This window comes from Coregonus lavaretus, assembly GCF_964263955.1.
Source record: "Coregonus lavaretus genome assembly, contig: HAP1_SCAFFOLD_860, whole genome shotgun sequence".
Lineage (NCBI taxonomy): Eukaryota > Metazoa > Chordata > Actinopteri > Salmoniformes > Salmonidae > Coregonus > Coregonus lavaretus.
In genome coordinates this window covers 23,752-42,458 of record NW_028162374.1, presented here as the reverse complement: position 1 = coordinate 42,458, position 18,707 = coordinate 23,752, and the positions used below count along the sequence as shown (strand labels likewise).

At 44.7% G+C, this 18,707-nt stretch overlaps 1 protein-coding gene across 1 annotated transcript in view; it reads right to left on the bottom strand.

Moving 5' to 3' along the window:
* Nucleotides 1–441: 441 nt before the first annotated feature.
* LOC311119317 (tripartite motif-containing protein 16-like) overlaps nt 442–18,707 on the bottom strand; it is a gene marked incomplete at its 5' end in the record, with an annotated part of 35,819 nt that continues 17,553 nt past the window's right edge. Inside the window, 6 exons of the mRNA XM_084194037.1 lie at nt 442–3,778; nt 4,015–4,074; nt 4,200–4,359; nt 4,456–4,689; nt 12,771–12,845; nt 13,313–13,903. Coding sequence (XP_084050163.1) covers nt 3,270–3,778; nt 4,015–4,074; nt 4,200–4,359; nt 4,456–4,689; nt 12,771–12,845; nt 13,313–13,903 — 1,629 coding nt within the window. The 3' untranslated portion in view covers nt 442–3,269. The remainder of the gene's footprint in view (nt 3,779–4,014; nt 4,075–4,199; nt 4,360–4,455; nt 4,690–12,770; nt 12,846–13,312; nt 13,904–18,707) is intronic.

Genomic DNA, 18,707 nt, shown 5'->3' with positions numbered 1-18,707 from the left:
TTTAAAAATGACAGAAAATCTTTTCCAAAATGGTCTCAAATGAGCTGTACTCTCAGGCCCATGGGAGAAAGGGTTTTACTAGGCAGGGAGTGTAGAACAAGATGCATGGAGCTCCAGAGGTCACAAGGTCAATGTGGGCCTGCATGGATGTCAGCAGGGCATGAGGGAGAAGGCCCAAGTGAATAGGTGTGTCTGTGTGAGTGTGTGTGTGAGTGAACCTGTCCTACATGGGGGCAGAGCAGGCATCCCCTGGGTATGAATTGTCTCTCTATCTTATCTGTCTTCTATATGATGTTCTCCTCTCCTCCTCTCTTCTCTCCTCTATTCACTCTATTCTATCATCCACACCACATGCCAGCTTCAACACAATCCATTTACAAGTTAAAGACACACCTTGGAATAAATAGCAAAGGAAAACTACTACTAGATGGATTTTTTATTTCCCATCACCATGAATCATATTTAATAACTGAACAGTAGCAGACCTAACTTCATCTGTTCCTGACTCTGGGTAGTGGACTAAAAAGACCATCAATCTCCAATGATATTAAAGTACAATTCTGAACATTACTGATATACTGAGTGACAAGTCAAGATATCTGCTGGGTTTTTATTGTTTGGTTAATAGCACCACCTGCTGGACTGCTTTAATGTTGCTTGACTGAGCAGTACGGGAGAATAAAAGATGCCAAACTTAGGGCCGGTTTCCCGGACATCTCCATTGAACATGCTTTTTAGTCTAGGACTAGGCTTCATCTGTGTCCGGGAAACCGGCCCATATAGTTCAATTAGCAAGTAAGTAACACTACCTGTTCCATGATACTGAGGAAAATGACATTGAGACAGAGAACCAATTGGGAAAACATTTCAATGGTTCTGAATGACAACCAACCTACATTAACAGCATACATCATGATTAATGTGAATATATAAGATTAAAACATTGCACTTAAAAAAAATATGAATGCATTGAATTGTAATTCATAACATCTTCTGAAGATCAAATCAATCAAATCATTGTACATAAAAACAGAGCAGAATGAATCATCACATCTGGGGACCATCACCACCAGCATGACTAGTATCTATGTGGACCCTACTACAGTTTAACCAGCTCAGCTATAGACTACACCAGCATGACTAGTATCTATGTGGACCCTACTACAGTTTAACCAGCTCAGCTATAGACTACACCAGCATGACTAGTATCTATGTGGACCCTACTACAGTTTAACCAGCTCAGCTATAGACTACACCAGCATGACTAGTATCTATGTGGACCCTACTACAGTTTAACCAGCTCAGCTATAGACTACACCAGCATGACTAGTATCTATGTGGACCCTACTACAGTTTAACCAGCTCAGCTATAGACTACACCAGCATGACTAGTATCTATGTGGACCCTACTACAGTTTAACCAGCTCAGCTATAGACTACACCAGCATGACTAGTATCTATGTGGACCCTACTACAGTTTAACCAGCTCAGCTATAGACTACACCAGCATGACTAATATCTATGTGGACCCTACTACAGTTTAACCAGCTCAGCTATAGACTACACCAGCATGACTAGTATCTATGTGGAACCTACTACAATTTAACCAGCTCAGCTATAGACTACACCAGCATGACTAGTATCTATGTGGACCCTACTACAGTTTAACCAGCTCAGCTATAGACTACACCAGCATGACTAGTATCTATGTGGACCCTACTACAGTTTAACCAGCTCAGCTATAGACTACACCAGCATGACTAGTATCTATGTGGACCCTACTACAGTTTAACCAGCTCAGCTATAGACTACACCAGCATGACTAGTATCTATGTGGACCCTACTACAGTTTAACCAGCTCAGCTATAGACTACACCAGCATGACTAGTATCTATGTGGACCCTACTACAGTTTAACCAGATCAGCTATAGACTACACCAGCATGACTAGTATCTATGTGGACCCTACTACAGTTTAACCAGCTCAGCTATAGACTACACCAGCATGACTAGTATCTATGTGGACCCTACTACAGTTTAACCAGCTCAGCTATAGACTACACCAGCATGACTAGTATCTATGTGGACCCTACCACAGTTTAACCAGCTCAGCTATAGACTACACCAGCATGACTAGTATCTATGTGGACCCTACTACAGTTTAACCAGCTCAGCTATAGACTACACCAGCATGACTAGTATCTATGTGGACCCTACTACAGTTTAACCAGCTCAGCTATAGACTACACCAGCATGACTAGTATCTATGTGGACCCTACTACAGTTTAACCAGCTCAGCTATAGACTACACCAGCATGACTAGTATCTATGTGGACCCTACTACAGTTTAACCAGCTCAGCTACAGACTACACCAGCATGACTAGTATCTATGTGGACCCTACTACAGTTTAACCAGCTCAGCTATAGACTACACCAGCATGACTAGTATCTATGTGGACCCTACTACAGTTTAACCAGCTCAGCTATAGACTACACCAGCATGACTAGTATCTATGTGGACCCTACTACAGTTTAACCAGCTCAGCTATAGACTACACCAGCATGACTAGTATCTATGTGGACCCTACTACAGTTTAACCAGCTCAGCTATAGACTACACCAGCATGACTAGTATCTATGTGGACCCTACTACAGTTTAACCAGCTCAGCTATAGACTACACCAGCATGACTAGTATCTATGTGGAGCCTACTACAGTTTAACCAGCTCAGCTATAGACTACACCAGCATGACTAGTATCTACGTGGACCCTACTACAGTTTAACCAGCTCAGCTATAGACTACACCAGCATGACTAGTATCTATGTGGACCCTACTACAGTTTAAACAGCTCAGCTATAGACTACACCAGCATGACTAGTATCTATGTGGACCCTACTACAGTTTAACCAGCTCAGCTATAGACTACACCAGCATGACTAGTATCTATGTGGACCCTACTACAGTTTAACCAGCTCAGCTATAGACTACACCAGCATGACTAGTATCTATGTGGACCCTACTACAGTTTAACCAGCTCAGCTATAGACTACACCAGCATGACTAGTATCTATGTGGACCCTACTACAGTTTAACCAGCTCAGCTATAGACTACACCAGCATGACTAGTATCTATGTGGACCCTAATACAGTTTAACCAGCTCAGCTATAGACTACACCAGCATGACTAGTATCTATGTGGACCCTACTACAGTTTAACCAGCTCAGCTATAGACTACACCAGCATGACTAGTATCTATGTGGACCCTACTACAGTTTAACCAGCTCAGCAGTACCATAGAGATTAAACCCAGGATAGAGGGGCTGAGTGAATGTGGTCTGGACTCTGTGGAGGAGGGTCATTGTGTCAGAGACACTGTAGAAGGACAGAGTACCTGCCTTGTGATCCAGGTACACTCCTACTCTGGAGGACTGAGGGTCTGATACTGGAGTCCCAACATTATTGTGTATGAACCAATAACTACCACTAGAGCACACTAAACTCCAGGACTTGTTATTCTCTCCAAATTCACCATCTGTCCCTGTTCTGCTGATGTCTTTATATGAGACTGCTGTGATAACATCCTCCCCACTCCACTCCACCTCCCAGTAACAGCGTCCAGACAGACCCTCTCTACACAGAACCTGGTAGTTTGTGAATCTGTCTGGATGAACAGGATATGGTTGGACTTGGCCTGTACGTTTCACCTTTCTGTTCCCTTTAGACAGAGAGAGTTGTGTGCCTGCTGTGTTTGGGTCCAGTGTGAGCTGACAGGAATCTGGGAGAAGAGCAGAGCAGAGACCAATGAGGGGAGTTAGAACAATAAGTGAAGTCAGATACTGTATCTACCCTGTCTTTGATTAGAGCACAGCAGAGATCAAATCAGAGAAATATGAGGAGTCAGATAGATACCCAGTCTTTGATTAGATCTACTATTGCTATATATTTCTAGAGGGATTGTTAGGAGTGTCAGTAAAAAGAGACTGTTAGTTACTTCAGAATAAAGAGACTCACATTGTAACAACTGTTCTCTGGTCTTGGGCTCTGGAGGCAGTACAACATCCACTATATTCACTACAGACACACAAACACATTCACAGAGAGAGGGAATGTTATCATCATACCATATTCCACATGTATATGACTAGTAGGGAACTTTCAATGGTCTAAAGTTGATGTTCTTATTATTTTCAACACACCTGTAGTGGAGATCTTGGTCCATTCTCCTTTAAGGAAGTCTTCTAGTTTCTCTCTCAGTTCAGACACAGTCTTACTCACATCTCCAAAGTACTGAAGAGGACGGACAACGATGCTGGGTAAGTCTGAAGATACACTGGTACCAGAGAGAGACTGATAACTCTGGAGACAGAGAGAGAGAGAGAGAACAGAACCAAATGATTGAGAGTTTCACATTAAGTTAATTTCATATCACATGTATCAAGGCAGTTGAGTTACCTGGAGGAAATGGATGTGATCCTCTGTGTGTGAGAGCTGCTCCAGCTCAGTGCTTCTCTTCCTCAGCTCAGCTATCTCCTGCTCCAGTTGCTCCAGGAGTCCTTCAGCTTGACTCACTTGAGCCTTCTCTTGGGCTCTGATCAGCTCCTTCACCTCAGAGCGCCTTCTCTCAATGGAGCGGATCAGCTCGGTAAAGATCTTATCACTGTCCTCCACTGCTGCCTGTGCAGAGCTCTGTTAAGAGAGAGAGAGAGAGACTGACTTGTCTTACTTTAATGAGCCATCCTCATTACACTAACACCCCCCCTCCTAAAAACACATTGCGTGACACCACAACCTCCACACAATCACATTATCCAGTACCCAACACCACAGTACAATACACCAACCAGCACCACATTCCAACCGTCCATCCAACCCCTCCTCTCCAGCCGTACAGACAGCCCCCCTGAGCCCCCATACCTCCTGAAACATCTCCACACTGTTGATCATTTTGTACAACTCAAACTCAACCCTAAGGCGTCAACAGTAATGGCATTACCCTGGCAACACAGAAAAAACATGATGAACAGTCTGTGATTGCAGAAAACGGACACCCCTCCCCAACTCCCAGGTCAACCCGAGCCAACCAGCTATTGGTGTCCAGGGCTCCATGTAATACCCTCCACTGGACGACCCCTGACCTTTCCAGCACTGGGAGCTTATAGAGCACCCTCCACCTATACCCTGCCATGCTCTCAGCCCCCACAACCCCCTGCCACTGATGCCCCTTCACTCCCACTAAGCTCAGAGTGTTAAAAGTCAGTAAGTCCTCCGGACTCTCCTGCCAGTCCCCAGTCTCTGCTGTCACTTGCGGTGGTGGCCCCTCCTCAGGCTGCTCCAGCCCTCAGTACTGCAGCATAGAAATCAGAGACCCCTGCTGTATTGAGTCTCTCCTGCCGCATGATGAGGAGCCGCTGATCCAGCCCCAAACCACCAGCCCTCCTCAACAGAGCACATGCTGGTTCCCTCCAGCCCACCTCCGTACGGTACAGTATCCTCTGTGCTGCTGAGTCAGAACGCTGCCACCCTGACCAGAAAAAAATCACTAACTTGCGCTGCAGGTCCACAAGCAGACCACCGGGGGCGTTGAGAATGGCCAATTTAAGCCATAGAGAGGATGCCACCAAGTTGTTGATGATCAGCACCGCCCCTCTGTATGCCACTTGGGAGATGAGCCACCTCCACTTCGTCAGCCTCGACACCACCGCTTGTGACACTCCTTCCCAGTTCTTCCTATCCCAACCCTCCGAGCCCAGATACACCCCAAGCATCTTGAGCCACTCACAGCCCCACTGCAACCCCACTGGAAGCTGCGGAGGTGCCCTGTCCCTCCATGCCCCACATAACAGAGCCTCACTCTTGCCCCAGTTTACCTAAGCAGAAGACGCCCCCTCGTACACCCTCAAACTATTCTCCAGGGCCTGTAGGTTCTGCTCATCCCTAACCAACACAGACGTCATCAGCGTATGCTGACACTGCTATGCCTGTCCCCAACCCTATGCCTGGCTCCCACACTCCCTGTAGCCTCCTGCGTAGCAGGCCCAGAAAGGGCTCAATAACAAGAGTGTATAGCTGCCCTGACAGAGGGCATCCCTGGTGAATGCCCCTACCTACCCAGACTGGCCTACTGAGCCCTCCCCACACCTTGACCATACATGAAGCCCCAGCGTACAGCATTTGAACACAGGCCACAAAATTCTCCCCACAACCAAAACAACACATTGAGCAGATATTCATGGTCCACCCTATCAAAGGCTTTCTCCTGATTATGAACAGATTGTCTGTGTTTGAGCGTCCTGGTACACAGTACGTTTGGTCCTTGTGTACAATAGAGTCCAGGTGGGACTTCAGTCTGTTAACGAGGACCTTGGTAAAGACCTTATAGTCCAAAATGAGCAATGCCACAGGCCTCCAGTTCTTTATGTCGCTCAAATCCCTATTTTGGGCAGGAGAGTCAAAGCCTCCCGTCTACAGCTTAGCAACAGCTCCCCCACCCCGACGCACTCACGCAACACACAACACATGTCCTGTAAAATAATTCCCCAGAACTTTTTATAAAAATCCACAGGCAGACCGTCTGAGAGACAGCAGCTGAGAGTTTGTGTAAGGCCAGGGAAATGTCTATTTGATTTCTCTGTGACAGAGAGAGTTTGGAAAGGTCTGTGAGCAGAACCTGAGAACACCCAGGATAATAATAATAATAATAATAATAATAATAATATGCCATTTAGCAGACGCTTTTATCCAAAGCGACTTACAGTCATGTGCATACATTTTTACATATGGGTGGTCCCGGGGATCGAACCCACTACCCTGGCATTACAAGCGCCATGCTCTACAGAGGACCACAGAGTTCTGCCCTCTATAAATCAGAGTACAACTCTACAGCCGCAGCCTCATCTCCCCCACAACAGAAGTTACCCACCCATCAGGCTCCCTCATCTCCCCACAACAGAAGTTACCCACCCATCAGGCTCCCTCATCTCCCCCACAACAGAAGTTACCCACCCATCAGGTTCCCTCATCTCCCCACAACAGAAGTTACCCACCCATCAGGCTCCCTCATCTCCCCCACAACAGAAGTTACCCACCCATCAGGCTCCCTCATCTCCCCACAACAGAAGTTACCCACCCATCAGACAAACATAAAACAAGGGATTTTCTTGGTTTCCCCACTCAGAACTGAGTCCTGTACTATAATATAATATAATGTGCCATTTTGCAGACGCTTTTATCCAAAGCGACTTACAGTCATGCGTGCATATATATATATATATTATTTTTTTGTGTATGGGTGGTCCCGGGGATCGAACCCACTACCCTGGCGTTACAAGCGCCGTGCTCTACCAGCTGAGCTACAGAGGACCAGGTGCAGACACATTTATGAAAGCAAAGACAAGGTCATTATTTGGGCTCTAAACACTAACAACCTACCCTTACACACCTCTTTTGCTACCCCTGCACTAAGATTTCTGCCATGGCATTTAATTGTTTTTGGTTTACATATTCCCCCAGTCTTTGCCGCCGTTCATGTTAAGGAAGTCTAACCGTGAAATCTCCATAAGAGGTGGGAGGGAAATTACCACAATCAGAAATCAGTAGAAGCCCATAAAGCCGCCATGCCAGAAAAAAACATCAATTTAAGCAGATTCTGAAGACATGCCCTTAAGAACCCATGACCCATTTTCTCAGCCTATACCGCTTCCTGGGTGAGAGGACACTAAACCCCTCATTCTTCATCACGTGTTGTACTGACCTTACAAACCTTCCAGGATCAATCAAATAAGACTCCAGCAGAACCTTCTTTTTCCCCTTTAGTCTCCATCAGGAACCTAGAAAGTTCTCTCAGCGTATATACTGGGCCCTCAGCCTGACTGTCTGTCAGCTCTGGATCCAATGAGCCATCTGAAAATGAGACGTCTTGTCCTAAGACTCACCTCCCCCCTCTTCCTCCTCCTCCATTGGCACGGTACCGTCCTCCTCCTCCCCAGTCTCTGCCCCCCTGCACTTCCCCCCTGATCAGAGCCTCTTCCCCAATGACAGGCAATATTTCCTGGGATGAGCCCACCAAGCCTTCGCCCACCGGAGTCTCTGTTACTACAGAAACCTGCCTCAGCTCATGTAGCCCAGCTGCAACCCTCCCCACCACCGCTTTCTCCACGGCCTGCGCACCACCACTTGGCCATGCACTACTACCGTGTAGCTCAGTTGGTAGAGCATGGCGCTTGCAACACCAGGGTTGTGGGTTCGTTTCCCATGGAGGGACAGTATGAAAATGTATGCACTCACTAACTGTAAGTCGCTCTGGATAAGAGCATCTGCTAAATGACTAAAATGTAAAAAATGTACTCTTTTTTTTGCAATTCTGAGTAATCACAATTTTAGTACGGATTAGTAAGGGAAAACACTTTATTCAGTACTACTGCAGTTGCTTAATAATTCCAATAGATGGCAGCATAAGACCATGAATGACATTTCAGAAGATTAGTTTAGTTCTCTCCCTGGATACACCACCACTCCCCCTCACAGGAAAACTCCTCCTGCCTGAGCTTTTTACTGTCCCTTTCCACACTGCTAACGCAAGAGGAAGGACTGAAATCACATTACTGTGAAGTAATTAAATGATGATTCATGTTTATTATTACCTGTTTTTATGGTCATGTTTTGAAATTATACTTCATTACTATAATGATTATCAATACGCCTGAACATTAATTCAGTCACCTCTGGTCGACAAAAACGTATTTTCCTAGTACAATAATTGTCAAATTCATCAACCAGCATCGAGCACTCTGCCTTCTCAGGCAAGCGAGGGGCATGTTGAGGTAAATATGCTAACCGCCACGGTTGCATTATGTAATTTATTGGTGGGCTGGAAGATGCAGTGTTTTTTATTTTCTATTCAGAGGCTATTTACTCCCAATATGAGATCATTTTATATAGAAGGTTTTTATAATGCATGTTTACTAGGGTTGAGGTTAGCGCATCTGAGTAGGGATTATTTGGGTTCAATACCTGTCCTACCTATCAATCATATTGCTGCTTGTAGCCTATAACTGATGATCCCCACACTAGAAACACCCAAAACTATCTGTGCTAGCAAACCCTGTGTTCCACCCCTCCCCTGTGTAACCTTGAAGTTTGTTAAGAAACAAACACTTGTCTATGAAAACAGACATGTTTAACGGATTCCGCTTGGCACCCAGCCGAGAGCACACGGAAACCACTTGCAAATTTACCAAAACTAACCAACTACTTGCGGTCTGTTCGGAAGCAATAAACGGAGGCAGATTAGCCACCACAACTCTTATCGAAAGAGGCGACATCTGCACCAACACACCCCTCACAACAAGACAAACCTTTTTCATTAACACAACCACCGCCTTGTTCATTCTGGATGCAGAGTCCAGATGTTCCGCTCCAACCTGTTCGCCGACCATGAGCAAAACTTCCTCCACACCTTTCTCCGGAACGGACCCGAAGCGACAGCGTTTCTTCTCCACTCGGTTGAGGCCATCACGCCGCCCTAACAAACTACCCCTACTCCCCCCTCAACTCTAAACGATAAACAGTGGAAACCAATAAACAAACACTCCACCATGAGAAAATACATTCAGAAAAAACGCAAGAACCAAAAGAAAAAAGAATAGTAGCCATCCTCAAGAAACACAAATCTCTCACAGCAACAACTTCTTCTTCTATGATATAATGGCGGTCCACAAACCAACGTTAAAGGTGCATGCCGCCACCTACTGTGCTGGAGTGTGTGGTCAATCACAGTTTCCAACATTTCTAAATCCTCCTACCTAACTCAGTACTTCTGAGAAAATAAAGAAGAGCCCTACTAACTTCTAATAGACCCTCCCCCATCCCCAAAATCCCTTCCAAACCCCCCCAACCCCGTCCAACCTCAATGACCCTACACTTCAATCTTTCCCTCTCTTCAACATGCTTACAACAATATAACAACACATGCTCGACCGTTTCATCGACCATACACTCCAGACACAAACCATTCCCATGCTTGCCAACCAGATGTAATGACGAGATCAATGTACAATGTCCTAAGCGCAATCTAGTAAACACCACATCTTCCTTCCTAATCTGACCTTTGAATCTTGGTCCATCGACCTTTCTGTAAAACTGTCAACTATTCATATAAATGCCGGCCCTTGTGCTCAGAGTACCATCTCTTCTGCCACACATCTATCAAAATGGCTCTGATCTTACATTTGGCCTCACCTCTACCCAGTGGAACATTAATATCAATTATATCTTGTTTCAAAGCTCTTTTAGCTAACTGGTCTACACTTTCATTCCTTTCCACACCCGAATGTGCTGGGACCCAGCAGAATCTCACTACTAAACCCATTCTCTCAATTCTCCATAATAACATTAATACCTCCAATAGCAGGTCACTCCTATTAGATTTACCAGATGATAAACTATTCAATACAGACAGAGAATCTGAGTATACTATAATTCTAACAGGTTGTACGTCCTCCACCCACTGGAGGGCAACTATTATTGTCAACCAGTTTCTCAATATCACTGACTTCTGACCAATCTTTCCTTTTCTCTACCAAGGTTAGATCAACAACAGGGTCTGGGAGTAACCATGGAGGAACATCCCCTATCACCACAGAAGGGCCAACCTCCAACTCCCTCAAACCACTCTCATCAGCAAGTTTTCCAACTGTCCAACCAAAACCACTGCCTTGTCTACTAGTATATTCCCAACAGTCATCTAGAACAGTAGCAGTGGGATGCTCAGCCTCACAGCCTTTCAACCCAATAAGATAATGACCATTTTTTACGCTGTATATCCAAAGGCATCTCTCCTGCCTCCACCAGTAAGGCACATACAGATGTTGATTTAAATGCACCAATACATATCCTTAAAGCTATATACTGGATTCTGTCCAGCTTCTGAAGCCAAGTCTTTACCTCTGTTCCATAAACTGTACACCACTAATCAATTGTCGTCCTGATCAGAGCTCTATAAATATCCATCAACAATTGTCTGTCAGCACCCTATTCATAACCAGAGACCCACACAACCAACTACCATGAAAGTTCATGAATAAGAGAGACAGAGACATCGTTACAATACTGTGCATAGACATAATGTAACGGTTTTTCTTCTTTGGTGTTTAACGGCGGTTGGCATCCAATATGTTGCATTACCGCCCCCAACTGGACTATAATATAAATCCATTATACTTTGTGACACAAAATGGGAAAAGGGGAAATTATAATAATTTTAAAAAACACCCTTCCAACTAACCCTACACTCATTAAATACCCACTACCCCATTCCACTACTTTGACCCTATCTGCTCCTGCACCATGCCAACGGCCTGGGAGGACGGGACACCACCACTCAACACAACCTGTAACTCTTCTGAAGTCAAATCTTGTATGCCCAAATACTTCTCTGCAAATGCCACCACAACATCTATTTTCTGTGATTTACATTCAATTTCATTAAATTTCTGCGGTACAGTTGATAACCATTGCTATGAACTCTAAGAAGCTAACTTTACTGAAGCATATATCACTCGTTGGCCTATCCCTCTGTGCTGGCACAGATCTACAACCTGAAAGAGCGCAGTGGATTCGGCACAATGACTCAAACAGGATAACTGATATATCCTACCATGACTTTGTTGGGTAAAGACTCAAAACTCAAAAGGACTGACAGTGACTCCTCTGTTTCACCACGCTCACCACCGGGTCTGTGTTGCACCAAACGGCGGGAATCACAAACACCAGCTGTCTTCAACTTTAATTGCTCCACCTCCACACTTAACGCTACCCCAGAAATCACTCCTTTCAATGGTGCCCTGTTCCTAAGAGCAAAGCAAGAAACAGATCTTGACCCAAGTTGCGTGACACGGAGCGCCCACTCCCTCTGGTCAGAAGAAACACAAACAAATATCACAAGTCCACTACAGGTTACCTTCACTGATTCAACTGCACCCAACTCCTTTCCCACCCACCCTGAAACTACAAATGGATCTGCCAAAAGGAATGGATCCACTTTCTCCAACAATGTAACTCCTACTGCACCAGATTCTTCTTTATCATGTCCATTGATGCCAGGCTCTGGTTCTGAGCTCTTCACCACACCTTCTACCTCACTTAACTCTCCCTCATTCATTTCCATTTCACCTCCAGAACTCGGTCTGGCGCACGGCTCACTCTGTTTGCACTTGAGTTATAACATTTGAAAGTTTTTATTCCTTTGAAACTTTTGTGAGTGTAATGTTTACTGTTCATTTCTGATTGTTTATTTCACTTTTGTTTATTATCTATTTCACTTGCTTTGGCAATGTAAACATATGTTTCCCATGCCAATAAATCCCTTTGAATTGATTAGAGAGAGCGAGAGAGAGAGAGAGAGAGAGAGAGAGAGAGAGAGAGAGAGAGAGAGAGAGAGAGCTCCATGTTAATGTATAGGGGACATGAGTCGGTCATGGTTACTCATGGTTATGTGATGAGGTAGCCCCGCCTTCGACTTCAAAATCAGTGTCGGCCCTCAGCCCAATAGGGAATGACCTCTTGGTGTAAGGGTCAAGATGTTGGTTTCTCCCTCAGTAGACCCGGGTTCATATCCCGCCGGTTACATTAAGCAGTCTATTCTCTGAAAGGGGTCCAGACAGCCTGTTCCCAACAGTGGAGCCAGTGGGATTGGATAGGGGCATCTCTCTCTCTCTCTGACTGGAGTAGAGAAGTGAAATGGTCTGTCTCCTCTGGTCAACAATACTCACCTTGAGAGACTCCACAGCCTGTTGGAGCTCCTTCAGGTCCTTCTCTCTCTCCTGGAATCTCTGCTGGACTTTCTGCTGACTCATCGCCAGCTGCCTCTGTGGAGAATCACTCTTCAATGAGCTATCAAGCTTTATTTGTCCAGTAGATCAATAGTATAGTAATGGGACATAGGGCACATTGAAGATAAAATGTCTAAAAATGTAATTGAAGATAGGGATTAAAATGTTGAGGAAGTGTCTGTGTGAAATTATATTATTAAGTTGTTATGTGAATGATTATAGTTTTAACAGTGCACAAAACAGGGGAGCTGATTGGGTGTTTGATAACGAATGATAATGGTGTTTGCCTTTAGAAAATGGTGATACATTTGGAGAATCTGGGTTAGCATATCTATATAATCAAGGTTTGTGTTCATATTTGTTCTGCCGTGGATCGATATCATTTGAATGATCTCATATTCCAACAGCCTTAGCTCCTACTGTATGTTTAATTATTTGTTTATCAGACAGTCACCAACAAGTAGTTCTGGTCTTACCTGTTTCTCAGTCCTCTCTGCTGCAGCTGACACTGTATCATGGCCTTTATGTTCATCCACTGTACACAGATAACAGATACACTGCTGATCGCTACGACAGAAAACCTCCAGCAGTTTGTCATGATGAGAGCAGATCTTCTCCTGTAGTTGTGCGGTGGCTTTGACCAGCTTGTGTTTCTTGAAACCAGGAAATTCATAGTGAGGTTGGAGGTGAGTCTCACAGTAAGAGGCCAGACACACCAAACAGGACATGAGGGCTTTCTGCTTTCTGGTTCCAGTGCAGAAATCACACGCCACATCTCCAGGTCCAGCATAGCACAGAGCAGGAGGGGAAACAGCCTGGAGTCCTGTCTTCTTCAGTTTCTCCACCACTTCAGCCAACATGTTATTTTTCCTCAGATTAGGCCTTGGAGTGAAGGTCTCTCTGCACTGAGGACAGCTATAGACCCCTTTCAGAACATCCTGATCCCAGCAGCCCTCAATACAGCTCCTACAGTAAGTGTGTCCACAGGGAATAACCACCGGTTCCTTCAGTAGATCCAGACAGACAGAACAACAGAACTGGTCCTGGTCGAGCAGAACTCCCTGCAGAGCCATTTGGATTGTTGTTCACTCTCACACAGACAGACGACACAGAGACTCAGATCAGTTTCGTTTCCTCAGAAGAGAGTTTGTGGCAAGGGGATGGACTTCCTGGTTCAGCCAGAGGGGTGGGGTTAGAAGGAGGGAGGGGTTAGAAGAAGGGAGGAAGAGAGAGAGGAACTGCATGCAACAGGAAGAGGGAGACAAATAGTTTTGTTCCTGGGTTAGAGTCCTTAACATGGAACAAATGAAATAATGAATCTTAAAATGTGAGTTGTTAGAATATATAAAGGATAACAGTTTCTATGAAGAACATATGTATAATTATTTTAATGACCTTTATAATGCCTTATAATACACTTATATGTTATAATTAAGCAATAAAGCCTGAGGAGGTGTGGTATTTGGCCAATATACAATACCACAGCTAAGGGCTGTTCTTAGCCACAACGCAATGCGGATTGAGAATGATGTAACACTTTCAAAAATCAAATCAAATTATTGGTCGCATACACATATTTAGCAGATGTTATTGCAGGTGTAGCGAAATGCTTGTGTTCCTGGCTCCAACAGTTCAGTAATAACTAACAATACACACATCTAAAAAGTAAAGGAATGGAATTAAGAAATATATAAATATTAGGACGAGCAATGTAGGAGTCTGGAGTGTAAATATATTTATAAACTGGGTAGTTCAAGCCCTGAATGCTGATTGGCCGACAGCCGTGGTATATCAGACCGTATACAAAACATTTATTTTACTGCTCTAATTACGTTGGTACGTTAATAGCAATAAGGCAGTTTTAGAACACCTACTCATTCAAGGGTTTTTCTTTATTTGTACTATTTTCTACATTGTAGAATACCAGTGAAGACATCAAAACTATGAAATAACACATATGGAATCATGTAGTAACCCAAAAAGTGTTAAACAAATCAAAATATATTTTATATTTGAGATTCTTCAAATAGCCACCCTTTGCCTTGATGATAGATTTGCACACTCTTGGCATTCTCTCAACCAGCTTCATGAGGTAGTCACCTGGAATGCATTTCAAATAACAGGTGTTCCTTCTTAAAAGTTAATTTGTGGAATTTCTTTCCTTCTTAATGTGTTTGAGCCAATCAGTTGTGTTGTGACAAGGGAGGGGTGGTATACAGAAGATAGCCCTATTTGGTAAAAGACCAAGTCCATATTATGGCAAGAAGAGCTCAAATAAGCAAAGAGCAACGACAGTTCATCATTACTTTCATCTGCTGAGATTTAGGTTTTGAGCTTTTTATCATAGAACCAAAGTACTGGAGCATGCATGATCAATGCCTTGAGCTCCTCAAAACTCTTTCTGATGATTACTGTTCCAACACCACTCTGTAGTTTTACACAGTAGACTTCTCATCTGACTAGTGTGAGTTGCCAGATTAGGTACAAATTAGCCCACATAGTTAACCAGCCCTTAGAACCTTTGTACGTCCTCTTGATCGGTAGGCAGTGGCATGTTCTTGATGGTGGTCACTTTGCTCTGGTCTGTCTGAACACCTTCACATGTTAGTTTTTCACCCAAGAAGGTTATTTCTGTCTTTCTGAATTCCCATTTGTCTGCATTTAGCTTTAGCCCATTATTTTACATTTAAGTCATTTAGCAGACGCCCTTATCCAGAGCGACTTACAGACGCCATGCTCTGCTACCTAAGCTACATCCCTGCCGGCCATTCTCTCCCCTACCCTGGACGACGCTGGGCCAATTGTGTACCGCCCCATGGGTCTCCCGGTCACGGCCGGCTACGACAGAGCCTGGATTCGAACCAGGATCTCTAGTGGCACAGCTAGCACAATGCAGTGCCTTAGACCACTGCGCCACTCTGACTAGATCAAGTGCTGCTTTCAACCTGGTGTTGTGCTCTTCAAGTGTCTGAGCCCATATTAGCACATCATCAATGGACACTGTGGTGCCTGACACACTCTTAGATATCTGTTGGACTGTCCTGTGAAATACTTCTGGTGCTGAAGTGAGACCAAACGGGAGCCTTTTAAATGACTAGCTACCAAAAGGAGTATTGAAAGTACAAAGCCTTGTACTCTCCTTGTCTAGACTGATCTGCCAAAACCCTCATGAGGCGTCTAGCTTTGAGAAGTATTTAGCCCCTGCTATGTCCCTGAATATCTCCCCTCTGGTAGGCAGCTGAAAGTGTTCCCTTTTTACATGCTTGTTTAGCTCTTTTGGATCCATACACAGTCTGAGCGAGCCGTCTTCCTTCTCAACTATTACTAGTGAGTGGACCCATTCAGTAGGCTCTTCTACTTTGTCTAGGATATCTAAGGACTCTAGCCTCAGCAGCTCTGCTTTTAGCTAGTCTCTTGGTGATAATGGTACCTTTCTAGGTGCATGGATCACTGGTCTATTTGGCTGATCTAACTCCATTTTGTACTGCACCTTCAGTTTTCCTATTCCCTGAAAAACATCAGCATATGCATCCTCAACATTAGTCATTTCACCATATGAACCCATTTCACTAGACCCAGTAAGTTACATGACTTTAACCCAATGATGGGTGTTGTTTCTCCCTTTACTATGACAAACGGAACCTTGTGAGATTCATCATCTACCTCCAGCACCAACCTGCATGTCCCTGAAGACCACTGGTTTTACCTGTAACCGTAACAATTCAGTCTCTGGAATGATGTTGACCTGTGCTCCAGTGTCAAGTTTGAACACAATATCAGTTCCATTAGTCTTGTAGGTAGCAGTCCTCGTCTAGTCCTGCAAGTGCGACTGTTCCCACAAAGAGGTCACCAAAAGACCCCTCACTTTACTCGTTGTCACCACTGTTGTCCTGGTCCTCGTTGACACAGTGTACTGTATTTTGTTGTCTCAGCTGCCTGCATTTGAGTGAGAAGGGGTTCTTCATGCCACAGTTGTAACACTATTTTCTATATGCTGGGCACTGGCAAGGTCTGTGCTCTCCTCCACAGCTGCTGCAGGAGCGCTTGTTCCCTGAAGTGGGCTGCTGTCCTTTGAAGTTAGCCGTTTAGCTGTAGCTCTTCCTTCACTAACGTACTCCACTTTGCATACGGTGTCACTAAGAACACCGCTGTCCATTGGCCGTATGCGACTCTGAGTCACCTCTCTAGCTTGACACATTTGTATCGCTCTTTCTAGTGTCAATTCATTCTCACCAAATAACTTCTCTCAGCCCCTTGTCTCTCACCCCCATGACAATTCTCTCATATCAGAAAGTCTGCAATTTGACTGAAATTACACCACTGACATTTCAGATTCAAGTCCATAATAATTTATTCTGGGATTTCAAAAAGACAGAAATTTGACTTATTCATAATCTGCTTGCTCTTCATCCATTAGCTGAAAGCTGTTGTAGACATCAATGGTGTCCTAGACTGTGAGAAACAGTGCGACCTTCTGTGCGTCGTCTTTTCCAGCCGCTCCTATCGCCGTCAGATAGAGGGTGAAACGCTGCTTGAACCGCTTCCATTGCTCTTCAACGTTGCCGTTCAGTTTCAGTTCTGTTGGAGGCTTTAGCTGCTCCATGTCGTTAGCCAGCTAGCACTGCAAAACGACTAGCTACATGCACTGCACGCTCCGTTAGCTCCGGCGTGGTTATTTTTCACCTCAGTCTCATTAGCCCAGTGGCTAGTTAGCTAACGTTAGTCAAGTTTGCTAGTTGATATATGTGTATGCGCCGTTCAGCATTTTCGACCAAAACTCGATGATGGATGAATCAAAGGCGAGTTATTTCACTCCTGGTACCATGTTGTATCTTCTTGTCTAAGAAATACAAAAGAAAAGAACTGTTCTTTAAAACATAAGTCCTTCTTTATTGAAGTTAACCGGCGCCGTACAAGTACATGAGTGCATTGAGATGAGATCTCCCACTCCTCTGCGCGGGCTTCTCGTCCCCTAAGTGGTGACATGGCCTCCGATACAAAATGCCACAGAGGTGTTGTTGCCGACCTTCACCTCCTTGGGGCCCGTCAGGAAGACCAGGACTATGAAGGTAAATTAATGTCATAAGTGTACAAGCAGGTAAAGTATGATTTGAAATGTAAAATATGAGTTGTGCCTGTATAATCAGGCAATTTTGTAGTTCAATTATAGCCTTGGTTTCTCAAATGACTGCCTCTCCTGGTTCACCAACTACTTCTCAGATAGAGTTCAATGTGTCAAATCGGAGGGCCTGTTGTCTGGACCTATGGCAGTCTCTATGGGGGTGCCACAGGGTTCAATTCTCGGGCCGACTCTATTCTCTGTGTATATCAATGATGTCGCTCTTGCTGCTGGTGACGCTCCGATCCACCTCTACGCAGACGACACCATTTTGTATACATTTGGCCCTTCATTGGACACTGTGTTAACAAACCTCCAAACGACCTTCAATGCCATACAACCCTCCTTCCGTAGCCTCCAACTGCTCCGGATGACTATGTGATCACGCTCTCCGTAGCCGATGTGAGTAAGACTTTTAAGCAGGTCAACATTCAAAAGGCCGCAGGGCCAGACGGATTACCAGGACGAGTACTCCGAGCATGTGCTGACCAACTGGCAAACGTCTTCACTGACATTTTCAACCTGTCCCTGACTGAGTCCGTAATACCAACATGTTTCAAGCAGACCACCATAGTCCCTGTGCCCAGGAACACTAAGATGACATGCCTAAATGACTACCGACCCGTAGCACTCACGTCTGTAGCCATGAAGTGCTTTGAAAGGCTGGTCATGGCTCACATCAACACCATTATCCCAGAAACCCTAGACCCACTTCAATTTGCATACCGCCCCAACAGATCCACAGATGATTCAATCTC